Here is a 13,589-nt window from a genome sequence, read left to right as displayed (position 1 = left end):
ACGTCAGATGAATATATAGTAAAAGCATTTATAAATAGGCAAAACAATCTGTGTTTGGATGTGTCATAGTTGGGCTATAAAGGTCCTCTCTGAGATGCACTCTCTTAAAGAGATGCAAACTGATTTAAATTCAGATCAGCCGGTTAAAAACAGCAGACATTCTGCACTTGCTAAAACAAGAAACATCCATCATGCTCCTAGTAGTCAGGATCTTAGCCTAGGTTTCAAAAATATATATGTATCAACTTCCAAGCAGAAATTTTTAAATGAGTGATTATCGATTAGTGTTCTTTGTTATAATTACTTACCTATAATTTACACTAAACAACATGATTTCTTGAGAAAACCTCTTTCAGTTTGACATTGGTAAGACTTTGCAGCAATTTTTGATGCATTACCTATTCTTGTTTTATTATACAAAGTTTGTAGTTTAACCAATGGAGTAAAGGGTAGATTACTATAATGACTCAATGCCCATCCGCTAAACTGTTAGGATATCAGCCACCTAGAAAGTGCATTGTTCTGTATTTTCAGTATTTAACAACATCTGATTCATCATCAACCTGTCAGGAATCCAAAAACTTTCTAACAGTTTGGAAAACACTAACAAAATCATTTACATGCAACCTCCTATACAAGTACACCTAAATATAACTTAAAAGACTATGCATTCCAATAAACACAATGACCCAAAATTTTTCAAGTTTCGACTTAACGCCATTCAGAAGATGAGAAAGAAGACTAATAAATTAATTCAGCTATCTACTTCCTTTTTTACTTTCCTGAATTATATACTGAATTTTCAATGTGTTCTCTAGACTGTAGTCCTGAATGTTACTACTCTGTATGCAGCATATGTAAACAAGCATTGTAATGCAAATAAATGAATAACAAAAGGTAGAAATATAATTATAGGAGTGTCAGAGCTATGGCACTATCACTACAGAAATTGTATCCCTTCTACAGCTAGATAGTCGCACTGACGACAGAACAGATGTCCAACTCAAGCATTCCCGATTCCTGCTTCTAAATTCTAAAAATCCTCTTTTGATTTGCAAATTGCTATATGGTAATGACTGTATGTGAATAGAGGCTCTGATTGGTATCCAAATCCAAAAACTGATTTGTTCAATTGTCTCTCATCATTCACAAATTATGCACATGGGAATCAGATGTGCGTTTTCTACTATGTATGAGAACTGTCACTTTAAAACTGCATACAGAACACCAGAGCAGAAATGGGTTTCAGGAATTAAACAATTTCTCTGTAAAGGGATGTGCATGAAATGTTTCCGAAAGTCTTGCAGGTCCATTGAAAAATTAAATTAGCCCTGGTTTCCATAGCAATAATCACAATCCACAGTTACAGTTACGCCTTTGAGTCAGAATTAATTATGTTGATAATTACTAATCTGTCACATAAAAACCAAATCACAATAATACATTTTATGCGCATGCATTGATGCATTTCCACAGTTATTCACTTACCATATGATTGTTGGTCTGGCTGAGTAGTATTCTCCCCTTGACCTTGAAAACATCAGTTAATAGTCATGTTAAAGTAACTGCTTTGAAATGTCACCTAATGAAATTTAATGTAAAGTATTATCTGGAGCTTTTACAAAATTGGAAGTTAATATTGTTTATGTTCAACAAAACAGAGCTCCTTTCTATAAACAAAAATATTATATAACCATTTACAATGCTTCCAGACATCAGAGAAAAATTTTCTCATCCCAATGTGTTTACAGTCAGATCAGGAAATGTCTGTGTACCTAAAACCAAATTGGCAACCAATTTGAATGTAAATTGCCATATATGTCTCAAGTTAGAAGCTAGGTTTACGGACTCCACCTCAAAGAGAAGCTCTGGCAAGGAACTGTGGCCTCCACATATATTTGCAAATATATTTAGCATTTTTTAAACAGTGAAGAATTTAGGGTTTTTGGTGCTGGTTAGCTGGTAAGTAAGTTGGAAAACATTTTGTATTTTACTGTTACCTGCAGACCAGTTTGTGATTCTGGCCAATGACATCTGTAACAACCCAACACCCACAACAATCTGCTTGCTAGGGACTATTCATTGTCTGTTATTTCCTCTAGTGGCCAACTCCTCAAGAAGTGGTAGTTGTCTGCAATTTAGTGGAGTTTCTGTTCCTCATAGCCATGCTACACCACTTCTGATCTTTACCTGGGGTGCCACCTTTTTGCAATTACTGGGTTTAGCATTGGTGTAGGGACATTGTAATTGATGTATTGTTCCTATGTTGTTCTTATGTATGTCTCCAGGACTAATGAACCTCAACCTAGTTATATATATTTAGTACAAAGAATAACTTTACTAACAGTACCTGTGCCTTTAAGACGAAAGAAAGGGGCTTTCTTGCTTTATTTTTAATATCTATTAATATGAATTATTGTTTTGCAAGGCAATAAATAAGAACATCCACAGTGGTTTCTCACCTCGGCTTTGGACACGAGGGTGGCGTTTCTGTTCTTGAGCAGTTGCCTCTGTTGTTGTGGAGTCACCTGCATTGTTCTGAGTTTTAGGTTTGGTCACTGGTATTGGTGGTGGAAGTACCTGTTTCGGAAAGCCCTTGAAGAACCAGGCCCCAGATCTTTTCCATACCTGCAAGCAGAATAGTAATGTTTTGTTTTCTTGATAGGCTACTGATGTTTAATATGATCGTTTTTATTGCAAATTTCCAAATATATGTTATATATTAAACTATCCTCCCATGGGCAAGCTGCTTGTTAGTATATTTACATGCAATACACTCCATTGGGTCACAGCCCTGCCACTCCTCCCACCTTAGTCAATGTGTGTTGTATAGGGGATAAAAAAAGCTCTGTATTAATGGTTTATAACAGAATAAAGGCTGCATTATCAAGTGTTTATATGCCTGGATTTCAGTTTCTCTAAAAAGGAGAACTTCTGGCCACCAAAGTGCTTTTTGATATGTAAGTGCTGACCAGAATAGGAACAGCTGAGGAGCATGTGCCTTTTTAGTTTCATTAGTTTCATTTTCTTTGCAGTTCAACTACCGGTACATCCCATATACCACCTACCTCACGTTGCTCACTGCATATTTTGCAGAGCCAAATGGAATGAGGCCTACTGTTGGTCTGTACTCCACATTTTGTGCAAACATTCTGTGAACATAAAGGGTATGATAAAGATTATGGGTAACTTCATCATACTATAACATAAATAAATAAAAACATTAAAGCTGTAAACAAATAATTTACACTTAAAAGTATGTGAAGGCTCTCATATATCCTGGTCCTAGTATACCTGTCACTATACTTGTCAGTCACATTCAACTGATTTGTTCAGTGACATTCAAGACTTTGGCTGCTCATGCAAGAAGCTTTTTCGGTGTCAAAAACAAAATCCAATAAAACTTACCACACAGATAAGTCTCTATAATCCTACCATAATGAAATGTGTTAAGCAGACATTGATATTCAATTCGTTGAACAATCAACATTTGCATTGACACATTAAACTCAAACACAAAATTGTAATATGTTGCGGATTGCCAGTCTTTAATATGGATGCTGCACCAGTTTTCATTTTTGATATTTTTTACTAAAAGGACCAGTACATTGCAATAAATAATAAATCTTTATTTTGTTAGCAGATGTGCTCTGTATGATAATCACACATGTAAATCAAACAAGTACAATACAGTTAGAATTTGTAAAAAAAAACAGTGTAACAGTGTAAAGGTTTGTCCTAAAGTTCATTTAAATTATTGACCAAAAGCTTTATGTTTAAAAAACTATTTACATTTCACTGTACTAAAAACAATATCTAGGATAATCATATCTGGACAATAGCAGGATTATGTACTTAGGAAACATAATATTAACCTTCTTGCAGTCTTCACAAACAACACACTTTGATCCTGGCAATCCTAGTGTCTCCCCACAAAGAATGCACCGATTTACACCATCCCCAGATACTGTCTTTCTCATATCTTCTAACCGGTCCACCAAGCGCCTATTTGGAAAAGAAAAAGAAAAAGGCCGATTCAGTATAATCAAGCAGAAGAATCTGATCTACAATTACAATGGATAAAACATCCACTGCTCAGATTTCATTTGTGAAGGGTTCAGTTTGAGAAACCTTTTTGAAGTTCTCTGACTGAAGGTTAAGGCTGAGATCTATAGGAGATAAACCTTTACAATTAAATTGTAGTAAATTAGGTTAGGGCAGGAGTCGGCAAACTTTTTGGACTACTAGGCCATTTCAGGAGGTCAAGAAGGCACGCTAGGCCAGAAAAAACAAGGTGTCCAAGGAAAGGTTTTTTATTTAAAAATATAGTACGATCAATGGGAAACATGATGCATGTTCTTGGAGACAGATACAATATCCAGTTCTAATGATGAGGAGTTCAGCAACAGAATGTCATTAAGGTGATTGTCAGTGAGCTGAGAGAGCAGCTTGTTCTTACAAAACTTCATCTTGGAGAACAGCTGCTCACACGAATAAGTGCTGCCAAACATTGCGATCACACGCTAGGCACAGGCTAACAACATTGGAAACTGAGCATGTGGCAGCTGACGGTAGAAGTCAATATAAGTCTCTGTATGTGTGCGCGTGCTTGGCATCGAAATCCCCCTTGAGATTCGACCGCTTGAAAGCTGTGAGTGTCGTTGCACACTAAACACGGGGCTTTGTTGCTGCGTTGGACAAAGAATAATTAAATAATAATTTAATATTAAATTGGGATATCAAATTGAAAAACAGTTTTAAATAACTCTTCAGGATGACATGTAGACTAGTTAGCCAGAAAAACATGTTGTAGTAAGCACATACCCTACTCCCTCCCAGAACAGAGAAGTTCACAAGCCTCTTAGCAGCAGAGAGGATCTAATTGTTCTTGACAATTCCAAATTTTGTCCCTCAAAAAGGATGTAGGAGTTTGTTGCAGGGACTTATAGTGGAATAGGGAAGCCCTCATTAAAAGAACAACAACAGGATATCCACCCCTCCCAAAATAATGAGTACAGTGAAACATTAGTACCCCTAACCCATTTCCACAAATAGCGTAAGTAAATAAAGGCAGTACATATTTTGGATAAAGTTCTCTATTGAGTAAAAAAAAGAAAAACAAAACAAACAAATATCAATATTACAATCATTTTAAATTATTATTATTATAAAGTTTAGATATGCCCCAGAAGGAAATGTAAATCCATTGTAAATGTACATCAGTTATGATCATCAAAACTCCACATTCGCCAAACCCTTTTCCCATCACATAAATCCATCAATATGTCCAATCTGTGGATATACCATCTACAGAGTACAGAAAAATGTGTAACGCACCACACTGAATTCAATAATAATACAGAACAGTAAAGCTATACTGACAAATGTCTGCTGGAAACACAACCTTTTATAGTAAGGAAGATGTGACAAGTCAACATCATTCAAATGGCCATTCCTTACCACAGTTAAATGTTCAGGCAGGATAAGATGGCTTATATAAAATTTAGGCATGTTTAACAAATTTGAAAAAATTTGTGGGACCCTCAACCCCTTCCCAGTGAATCCACTATGAGTGGAATATGAACCTCATTCCTCTTGATAGCATAGTTATGTATTATTGTAACACACATTGGGCCAAGATGGCCATATGTGGGTAAATGTTTTTGGAAAACTCTACAAATATGAATAAAGAGCTTCTAAGCTTTCAAAAGTTCTAATGATGTTTTTTAGGTTGAAAGTTCCCCAAAACATTGCTGTGTTTACTATCTGTTCTAACATTGCAGCCTTCATCAATCTTCAACATATAACTTGGTAATTTGGTAATTTTAGATTCCCCTGCCATGTGCTATGGTTACCCTCTCCAACCTTTATTTTAGTGTGGTGGCCTGTAGTGATGCTGAGTGTTTGTGGAAGTAACCACAGCACATAATTCAGGAGACAGGCATCTGACATTCACAAAAAGGTTAAATGCTAGAGAAACTAGTGGCGGCTGCCAAAGGATGGATATATTGGGCTCGATTTATTAAGGCTCTCCCAAACTGGAGAAGATGGATTATCATAGGAGAACCTGGGTCATCCGGCTAACCTAGAATGAATCTGGTCCTGAATTAGTTTGAGGCAATTCGATGCAGGTTTGTTGGATCACATAGGTTGTCCCACAATAGTCTACCATCTCGGATTTTGGAGAGCTTTAAAAATCAGGCCCGCTGTCTATTTGCAGGGAATTTTTAGCTGCATTTTTTAAAAACATGGCAGGGATGCTTTAGAGTCAACATGTCTAAATCATGGCCCATAAGAAAAATAGTTTTCATGCAATTCTTTTTAAAAAAACATACATGAATAGTTAAGGTACAATTTATGTGCCACCGAGAGAAAAAAAATTATCCAGATGAAAAACAAGACATTTTCCTGATGTAGCCACTTAAATAATTAGGTGTCTGAGTCAAAATTTAGCTCTGACATAAAGGCAAAAAAATACTAATGCCTTTTTGAAATGTGTAAATTTACACTTTGAACAACAAGGAAAATGTGGACTATTCTGTCTTTTTTTTGGCCTTGGTCTTGCTGCTGAAGCTGAAAACATGTGCCACCATCACTAAAAATAGAACAACCATGAGTAGATAATTTAGTCACTCAAAAGGCAGGCCTCAGGAGATGAAATTAGGAATCCCAGATTCATGGATGCTTTATACGCTCTACTTGCGTGGTGACCTATATCTATAAAAGCAGTGGGAAACAAGCATGGGATTAAAAATAACCTTCCTATATTGCTTTCTATCACATATCGTGTCAAGGCCAGTGTGTGATACATTTTTAGTTATTGTACAAATTGGCTCCCTGTACAAACAGCTAATAAGCACAAAACATACATCAATATGCCAGTCCAGAACATCACCATAGATATGTACAAGCATTAAAAGATGCTACATCTCAAGGCCGATGATTCAATAAAGGACACATTGTAGCACAAGACTGAAAGTTTCACTGCATCAATGCCAAAGTAACCAATTACTGAAAATAATATATATATATATTTTTATATACTGCAAAAAATGTTGTTCTTGTGATGTGTGATTCTTGGAAAAAGGATTTGTGGCACTTTTATGTTAACAGTGGTATGGTAAACAATGAACTATTGAATGTTTTCTTTCACAAGAAAAAGTTGGATCCATCTGGATGAAAAAAGCAAGTCTTCCACATTTTCTGGAAACTGTTTATATAGAGATTTTTTTCAATTGCTAACTACACCACTTAGTCCCTGATAATCTGTTCCCTGGTATTTAACTCCTTTTAAAACACTGAATAATTTATTGAACTAATTACAGATGTAACAGATCACTACACAGTGGATGGCAATACTATCACATTAACAGCTAATATCAGCCCCTGTGAAATTGGTATTCAGCCTGTTCAGTAGAAGATATTGATGTTTCTTTTTATTGTACTCCAAACTAAAATAAAAGTGGTAGTAGCATTGTTATTTCTTTATAGCTGCATTTCTATCCAATGAGCTATGATATGGCTAAGCATATTTCATATCCTTCAGACAAAAACTGGCCCATGGGAATGAGAAAGAAAGAAAGAACTTAACTGGTGCTATGGTAGACTAGTCAATAAAATAAAGAAATAAACCCACTTAAGAGCAGTACTGCATCAGTTCAAAACCCTCTGGATGGGGAGCCCCATGGAAAAATATTGGTACTAGTCCTAACCCAGAACATTATTGCTTATCAGTGATTGCAGAGATGCCTAACAAAAGACAGACTACCCAGCTCGCTGCATAAAGGAAGAGAGGGTGTAGAGGGTCAAAATTTAAGAGGCTTTACTTTTTTAATGAATAGGGTCTAATACACACATCTCTGGAATATAGCAAGCTCAGTTTTTTATTTAGCATACTGACACAATTAAAACTTTACATTATGCAATGATGATTCAGTATGAAGATATGAGTTGGGCTACACAGATAATGCATTTCATGTTCTTTTAAATAATTTATTTATTGAATCTCATATTTAGGAAGTATTTATTGTGTCATTTTGTTTTAGCAAATTATAAAGACAATGATATAGTTGTCTTAGGAAGAAAAAAGTCATTCATGGGTGGACATAGGTCTGTGCAACATGTGCAGTGGCACAATGGCCCAAGCCCCCCCCCCCCAGCCAAAAGGGTTCTCTTATGTGTGGACCAGAGTGCGTTGCCAAGTAAGAGCCACAAACAGTTATCAGAGTAGGTAGGGCCACTGCTTGATATAACACTGAAGAGTACACAAGACACAGGAGATCACTGAATTTTCCGCTAGAATTTACTGGTATGGTTTTTTCTTAATAAACAGAAATAACAAAAATCAACAGTATATTTAATGAACCAGAATATTAGTTTTCATTCAACGTTAACATACACTATAACAGTATACTCTGCAAAATACTGACAATCCATTACAAAGATGTTCCAATAAAACTAAGTCACGAAAAACTAAGAACTACAACCAATCAGATTCAATTACTTTTGTAGTTAATCTTAGGGAATTAAAAGTAATATCTGGTCAGTTTTTAATTTATAAAACACCACAATTTTTATGAGGATGGACAAATGTCTTTCACCAGTTCACAGTGAGTCTAATGCCCTTGGAAAAAATGTCTTTTTATCATTTTATTGCAGTGTATCATACATACGGTGTATCAATTTAAAGATATTTGATGCAAATAAATTTAATAACATGCAGAGACTCTGGTGATAATCCAAAATGCTTCCAAAAAATTGTAGTTAGAAACTTTGTCATTCAGCAAGTTTATAGGACACAATGCTGAGCTGGCAATAATAATTCATATGCATAACATTACAAGTCCCTAAAGCCAATATTTATAAAGCAGCGAATTATGTGTAAAATATACAAAAGAGTTTGATCATGAGGGTGGGATGCTAATACTAAAGCCTGATTTTGGACCAGCAACAGTATAAACAATCAGATTTTTCATTGCAGTGATTTTGTTGATGTCCTTATTAGGGGAGACAATAGTAATGCTGGCTGGGAAAATCCAAACAATACTATTCTCTAAGCTAGAGAAAATCTATTAGCTAGAGAAAAGCATGTTCCGCTGGTACCCAAAGACATAACTATTATCATCTGATCCATGTTCCTATAAATGCTTGGTTATGTACATGATCATGTACATGAATACAATTTCCTTTTCCATACAGTACTATATACCATATAGGAAAACAATCAAAAATCACATAGGAAGTTTTTAGACCAATTAAGATAACATTTAATTGTTAAAAAATCCTGTACAAAAGTGTTATTATTACAAAAAATCTTCCATTAATAATTTTATTGGCACCCAGATAACATTGCCTATAGAAGCATTGAACTCACTACTTACTACAAATCATGAATGATAATAAAACCTTTGTTCAGAATAACAAGTCCAACTATTAACAGGGCTTTATGTCTGTAAATGTTTACAGATAGTTTCATTTTATAATTTAAAAACAAGTGGCCCTCCATACTTTTGTGACAAACATAAATATGACTATTTACCTTTTGTGAAATTTATGATAATTGCAATATACATACATGCATACAATTTTATCAAATATGCTTATTCTACTTTCCTTTTTTAACTTAATAAAAAAAGAGACTAAAAGCGGAGCTTTCTTTAAAGAGATGATTATCATATCAGAAGGTAAATCTCTACCACCACATCACAGAAAACACCATGTCATACTGTTTTCCCCTTGTGATGAAATCATCCGATTTGCTACCATGCCTGCTAGGAACCTGCACAGTCTTTATTATCTCTGGTGCTCTGAGCTACAGTTTAGGTATGTGTTGTGTGCCAAGCTGAGAACCATGGGGATGTAAAAAAAGTATGTTTTTGTATGCAAATCCACTAATCTTTTTTTATTAATGGTGAAACCTTGTCTTCCTTGTCCACAAAATAAGAGAAAATTTCATACATTTTAAATGTATTATATACCCATTAAAGCATGTTATTTTGCAATCAAATCACTTAGCCTCTTACATAACCCATTAGTTTCTTTTAACAAGAAAAGTCTGTTTTTTTAGTGTATTAATGTTTTATGGTTTTCAAAAAAGGTCATGCGCCTGATTCTTTGAGCTATGTGTACCCCTTCCTTATTTCCAAAAGTTGGTAGGTAAAAAGTCGATAAGTGAACAAAATGACATTATCTACCAAGCATTTGTAATCTACACTAGTATACCTAATGCCCTCCAAGTCAAGTTGGCCTTTGGACCCTACTTAGGTCACCCAGTTGTTAATTACCAGGCTCTGGTAAACTTGGCTTTTATGTGTTGACCCACTAAACTATCATTCTTGATCCATTTCCAAGCTAACAGAGAGAAGCCTTTGATTAAAAAAGATAAATTAAAAGTAAGCTTTTGCTTAGCAATGAAGGCTTTGTTTTTGCTGCCTCTGACTGTGGTAGTCTTCAAAGAAGCATTAATGATCAAAAAGATGAGACTTATCTAGCTTGGCACGAAGCAGCGTGTTGGCTTCCAACCAAATTTGAAAGACTCCAGGCTGCCTAAGTATTTCTATGGCAGCACCTGACATCCTTAACAGAAAATGCATGAAGACTTGAACAATGTCATGCTGTGGTAGACAGGACCATTTACAAAATAAATAGGTCAAATCCATAGTTTTAATTACCAGCCCCTTAGAGTCCTCTATATGACACAGTTATTTAAAATTGTATTAATGATTTCAAAAGCACATTTTCTAAAAAACAGAATTGGGTGAGTAGTTAGGTGAAGAAAAAATGTTTAAATATGAGTACTTCTAGATCACCTCTACTTACACAGCAATATAGAATAGGTAAGCAATGCTGAGAGATGGGTAAAATGCTAAAGTGAATACCCTTTTTGTCAAGACTCTGGCACATACATTTTTGCTACATTCTCCCTTTACTTCTACCAACCAGCATTTTTAGATCATGATGTAAAACCATACATAAACCCCATATAAATAAGCACCAGGGGTCAGTCTAGCAGAGACTAACAAAAGTCATTGGCTTATTTGCAAACATATGATGTATTTTGCAACCGAGCATTTAAAAATGCAAAAATCTAAACGGGGGCCCTAACAGACTGCACAACCTTACACCCCTTCATGTTTAAGCACCCAAGGCAGATACATCTACCTTCCCATGAGCCTGACTATGATTTATAACCAGCTAGTGGATTAGGCATAAAACTGTAATTTACATTATCTAAGTAACCTAAACCATTTTACAACCAGCAGCAACTACTGGAAGCCTCCATATTCTAGCAATTTAGGTCTCCTGATGGTTTGCAATAACATCAAGGAGGGGTGGGGGGAGCAAAAATATCTGTATTGATTGCAGTGATTATTTGTTAGACACAGCACTTCCTTGAACTGAGGAAAAGAACTGCATAGGTGTGCTGATGTATTTATACTTTTAAATATATTTATAAACCTTACAATACATCAAGTTTTGACTGCAACATAAATGCATCTAAAGCAGGTAGATATCCCGATCTATAGCATTTTTTGGCACTTGATTGTTCTGTACACTTAGATCTACAGGGTGAAACATTTTAAAATTTATAACAAATTCTTGAAACAAAAAAGGATTTCCTTTAAGCAAGCATATTAAACACTACATTATCATCCTGCAAGGTAAGGAATAAGCAGCACACCAGATTTTATGCTTAATTATTTATGTTGCCCAGAAACAGAATGCTTGGAATCACAGTCTACAAAGGCTCTGACAATTTAACTCTTTTAAAGGTATGGACAAGACTGTATTACTGTATTTATTGCATCTTTCAATAGCAAATCTATATGTTTAAATATATTTCTTCTATAAGAGCAGACACAGACTGGTAAGTGGGTAGGGGTCTTGTTGACACTAGAAGAAGTGGGTACATTAAATTTCAGTGTTTAACCAGCTCTTCTGTTTTGGCTGTTCATGTATAAAAGTTGATTATTACTTTGCAAAGGACGACATGGCTTAGTAAATGTGGCAAAGCCTTTTTTTGACTTCAGTCATCTGTGCAAGCAAAAATCATGTAATTTTTACATTTCCTTGCAAGAGAGGATATATGTGGGTAATGTTTGCAAAGTAATTTTTTAACACGTTTACCAAACTAAGTGTTTTTTCCCTATCAGAATGATAAATCACTTTGCTTAGTGAACATCATAAACTACTTCATTAAATTATTCACAGTGTCCTAATTAGGGTGGAAGGCAGAAACAAGCAATAATTAAAGTAGGATTTTATGCACAAAAGGTTACCTTATGTGCACATATTGGGCCTGATTCCTCACAACTCTCCAAGACTGGGGAGGATGAACTGTCATTGGTGAACCTCAGTGATCCAGCAAATCTAGAATGGATCTAGTTCAGGATTGAAACATTTGCCTAATAATAACAGATGATGTTAAGAAATTAATTCAAGGTGAACTGGATCACCCAGGTTCACCTATTATAGTCTATCTTCTCCAGTCTGGGAGAGCTTTATTAAACTAGGTCTATTACATACAGATAAAATAGTACCACTTAAATTGCTTAAATTGCTTTATGACTAAGATAACTAGTTAGGATGGTTGACCCCAATTCAGATAAAATTAGAAACTTCTACTTTGTAGATCCAGGGGTATAGTGGTCTGCACTATATATACACAGTATACACAGTATGAAACTTCAATACTTCGGGTAAGAGTTTAGGTGAAAACAAAGAGCACTTGCAACTCATTAATACTGTAATGTTTAAGATATAATTATATTTTTGTTGTGTTATTAGGTGTGGGGTGTTTTTGTCCAAAAAGAAGATTTTGACTTTTGTTTATGGTGGGATGGGGGAGGGTTTTGGCCTCCAAAATGCATTTGACTGCAGGGTTAAATCAGCACAATTAAAACTGTGCAGGACTCATATTGGTTTGGAACACTGTATGCAAATTGATATCTTCTACACTTTGGTCCTGGGCACTCTAATTTGGGGTATTATTTTGGCAAGACTAACACCAATGCGCCTGAGGAATCTGATGACTTGAGAACAAGGCACATATATATAAAAATAATGGGTATCTCCAAATAATGTTATAAAAATGTGGGCATCTGTTTCCCACAAAAGATGCACCAAAAAGAAGATATGCGAAATGTAAGTTGACTGGGACACAAAGATAGCTTACTATTATTTTTTACATAATGAATCATTGGTAAATCATTTTAGTACCTAATATCTTAAGTCAAGAGTCATATGCTGTGCAAATAAAGCGTATCTTAGATGTGGAGACAATTCCTGCATTAGGCTGGCTTACCTCAAAAATAAAACACAGAACACATTTCCTTCTCAATTCCATATTATGGGGTGATGCTCCTAAATCCACAGAGATCGAGAACTGGGTAGGGCTGATAAAACACATTAGGATAGCACTGCCACAACAGTTATTAGCTACTTAGTATTTTGGCAAGATTAAAAGGTATTTTTTGCTCCAATTAAATATTTTTAGGTCTTGCTGTCCTACTTCTGACAAATGGCATAGTCTATCCCCAATTCCTGGGAATAGTCTATGAATGGAACCCTCTGGAGTGTGAAGTTGGACA

At 35.3% G+C, this 13,589-nt stretch overlaps 1 protein-coding gene across 1 annotated transcript in view; it reads right to left on the bottom strand.

Annotated features, from left to right (window-relative positions):
* The window catches only part of RPH3A (rabphilin 3A), a 123,790-nt gene that overhangs the window by 44,508 nt on the left and 65,693 nt on the right, over positions 1-13,589 (bottom strand). The window contains exons 4-7 of the mRNA XM_072415928.1: positions 3,876-4,005; positions 3,069-3,152; positions 2,463-2,628; positions 1,489-1,530 (exon numbers count right to left, since the gene is read on the bottom strand). Of these exons, the coding sequence (XP_072272029.1) occupies positions 1,489-1,530; positions 2,463-2,628; positions 3,069-3,152; positions 3,876-4,005 (422 nt within the window). The remainder of the gene's footprint in view (positions 1-1,488; positions 1,531-2,462; positions 2,629-3,068; positions 3,153-3,875; positions 4,006-13,589) is intronic.

The sequence above is a fragment of the Pyxicephalus adspersus genome, chromosome 6 (genome assembly GCF_032062135.1).
Source record: "Pyxicephalus adspersus chromosome 6, UCB_Pads_2.0, whole genome shotgun sequence".
NCBI lineage: Eukaryota > Metazoa > Chordata > Amphibia > Anura > Pyxicephalidae > Pyxicephalus > Pyxicephalus adspersus.
Note: the sequence above shows the minus strand (reverse complement) of the source record. Positions and strands in the feature narration are given on the sequence as shown.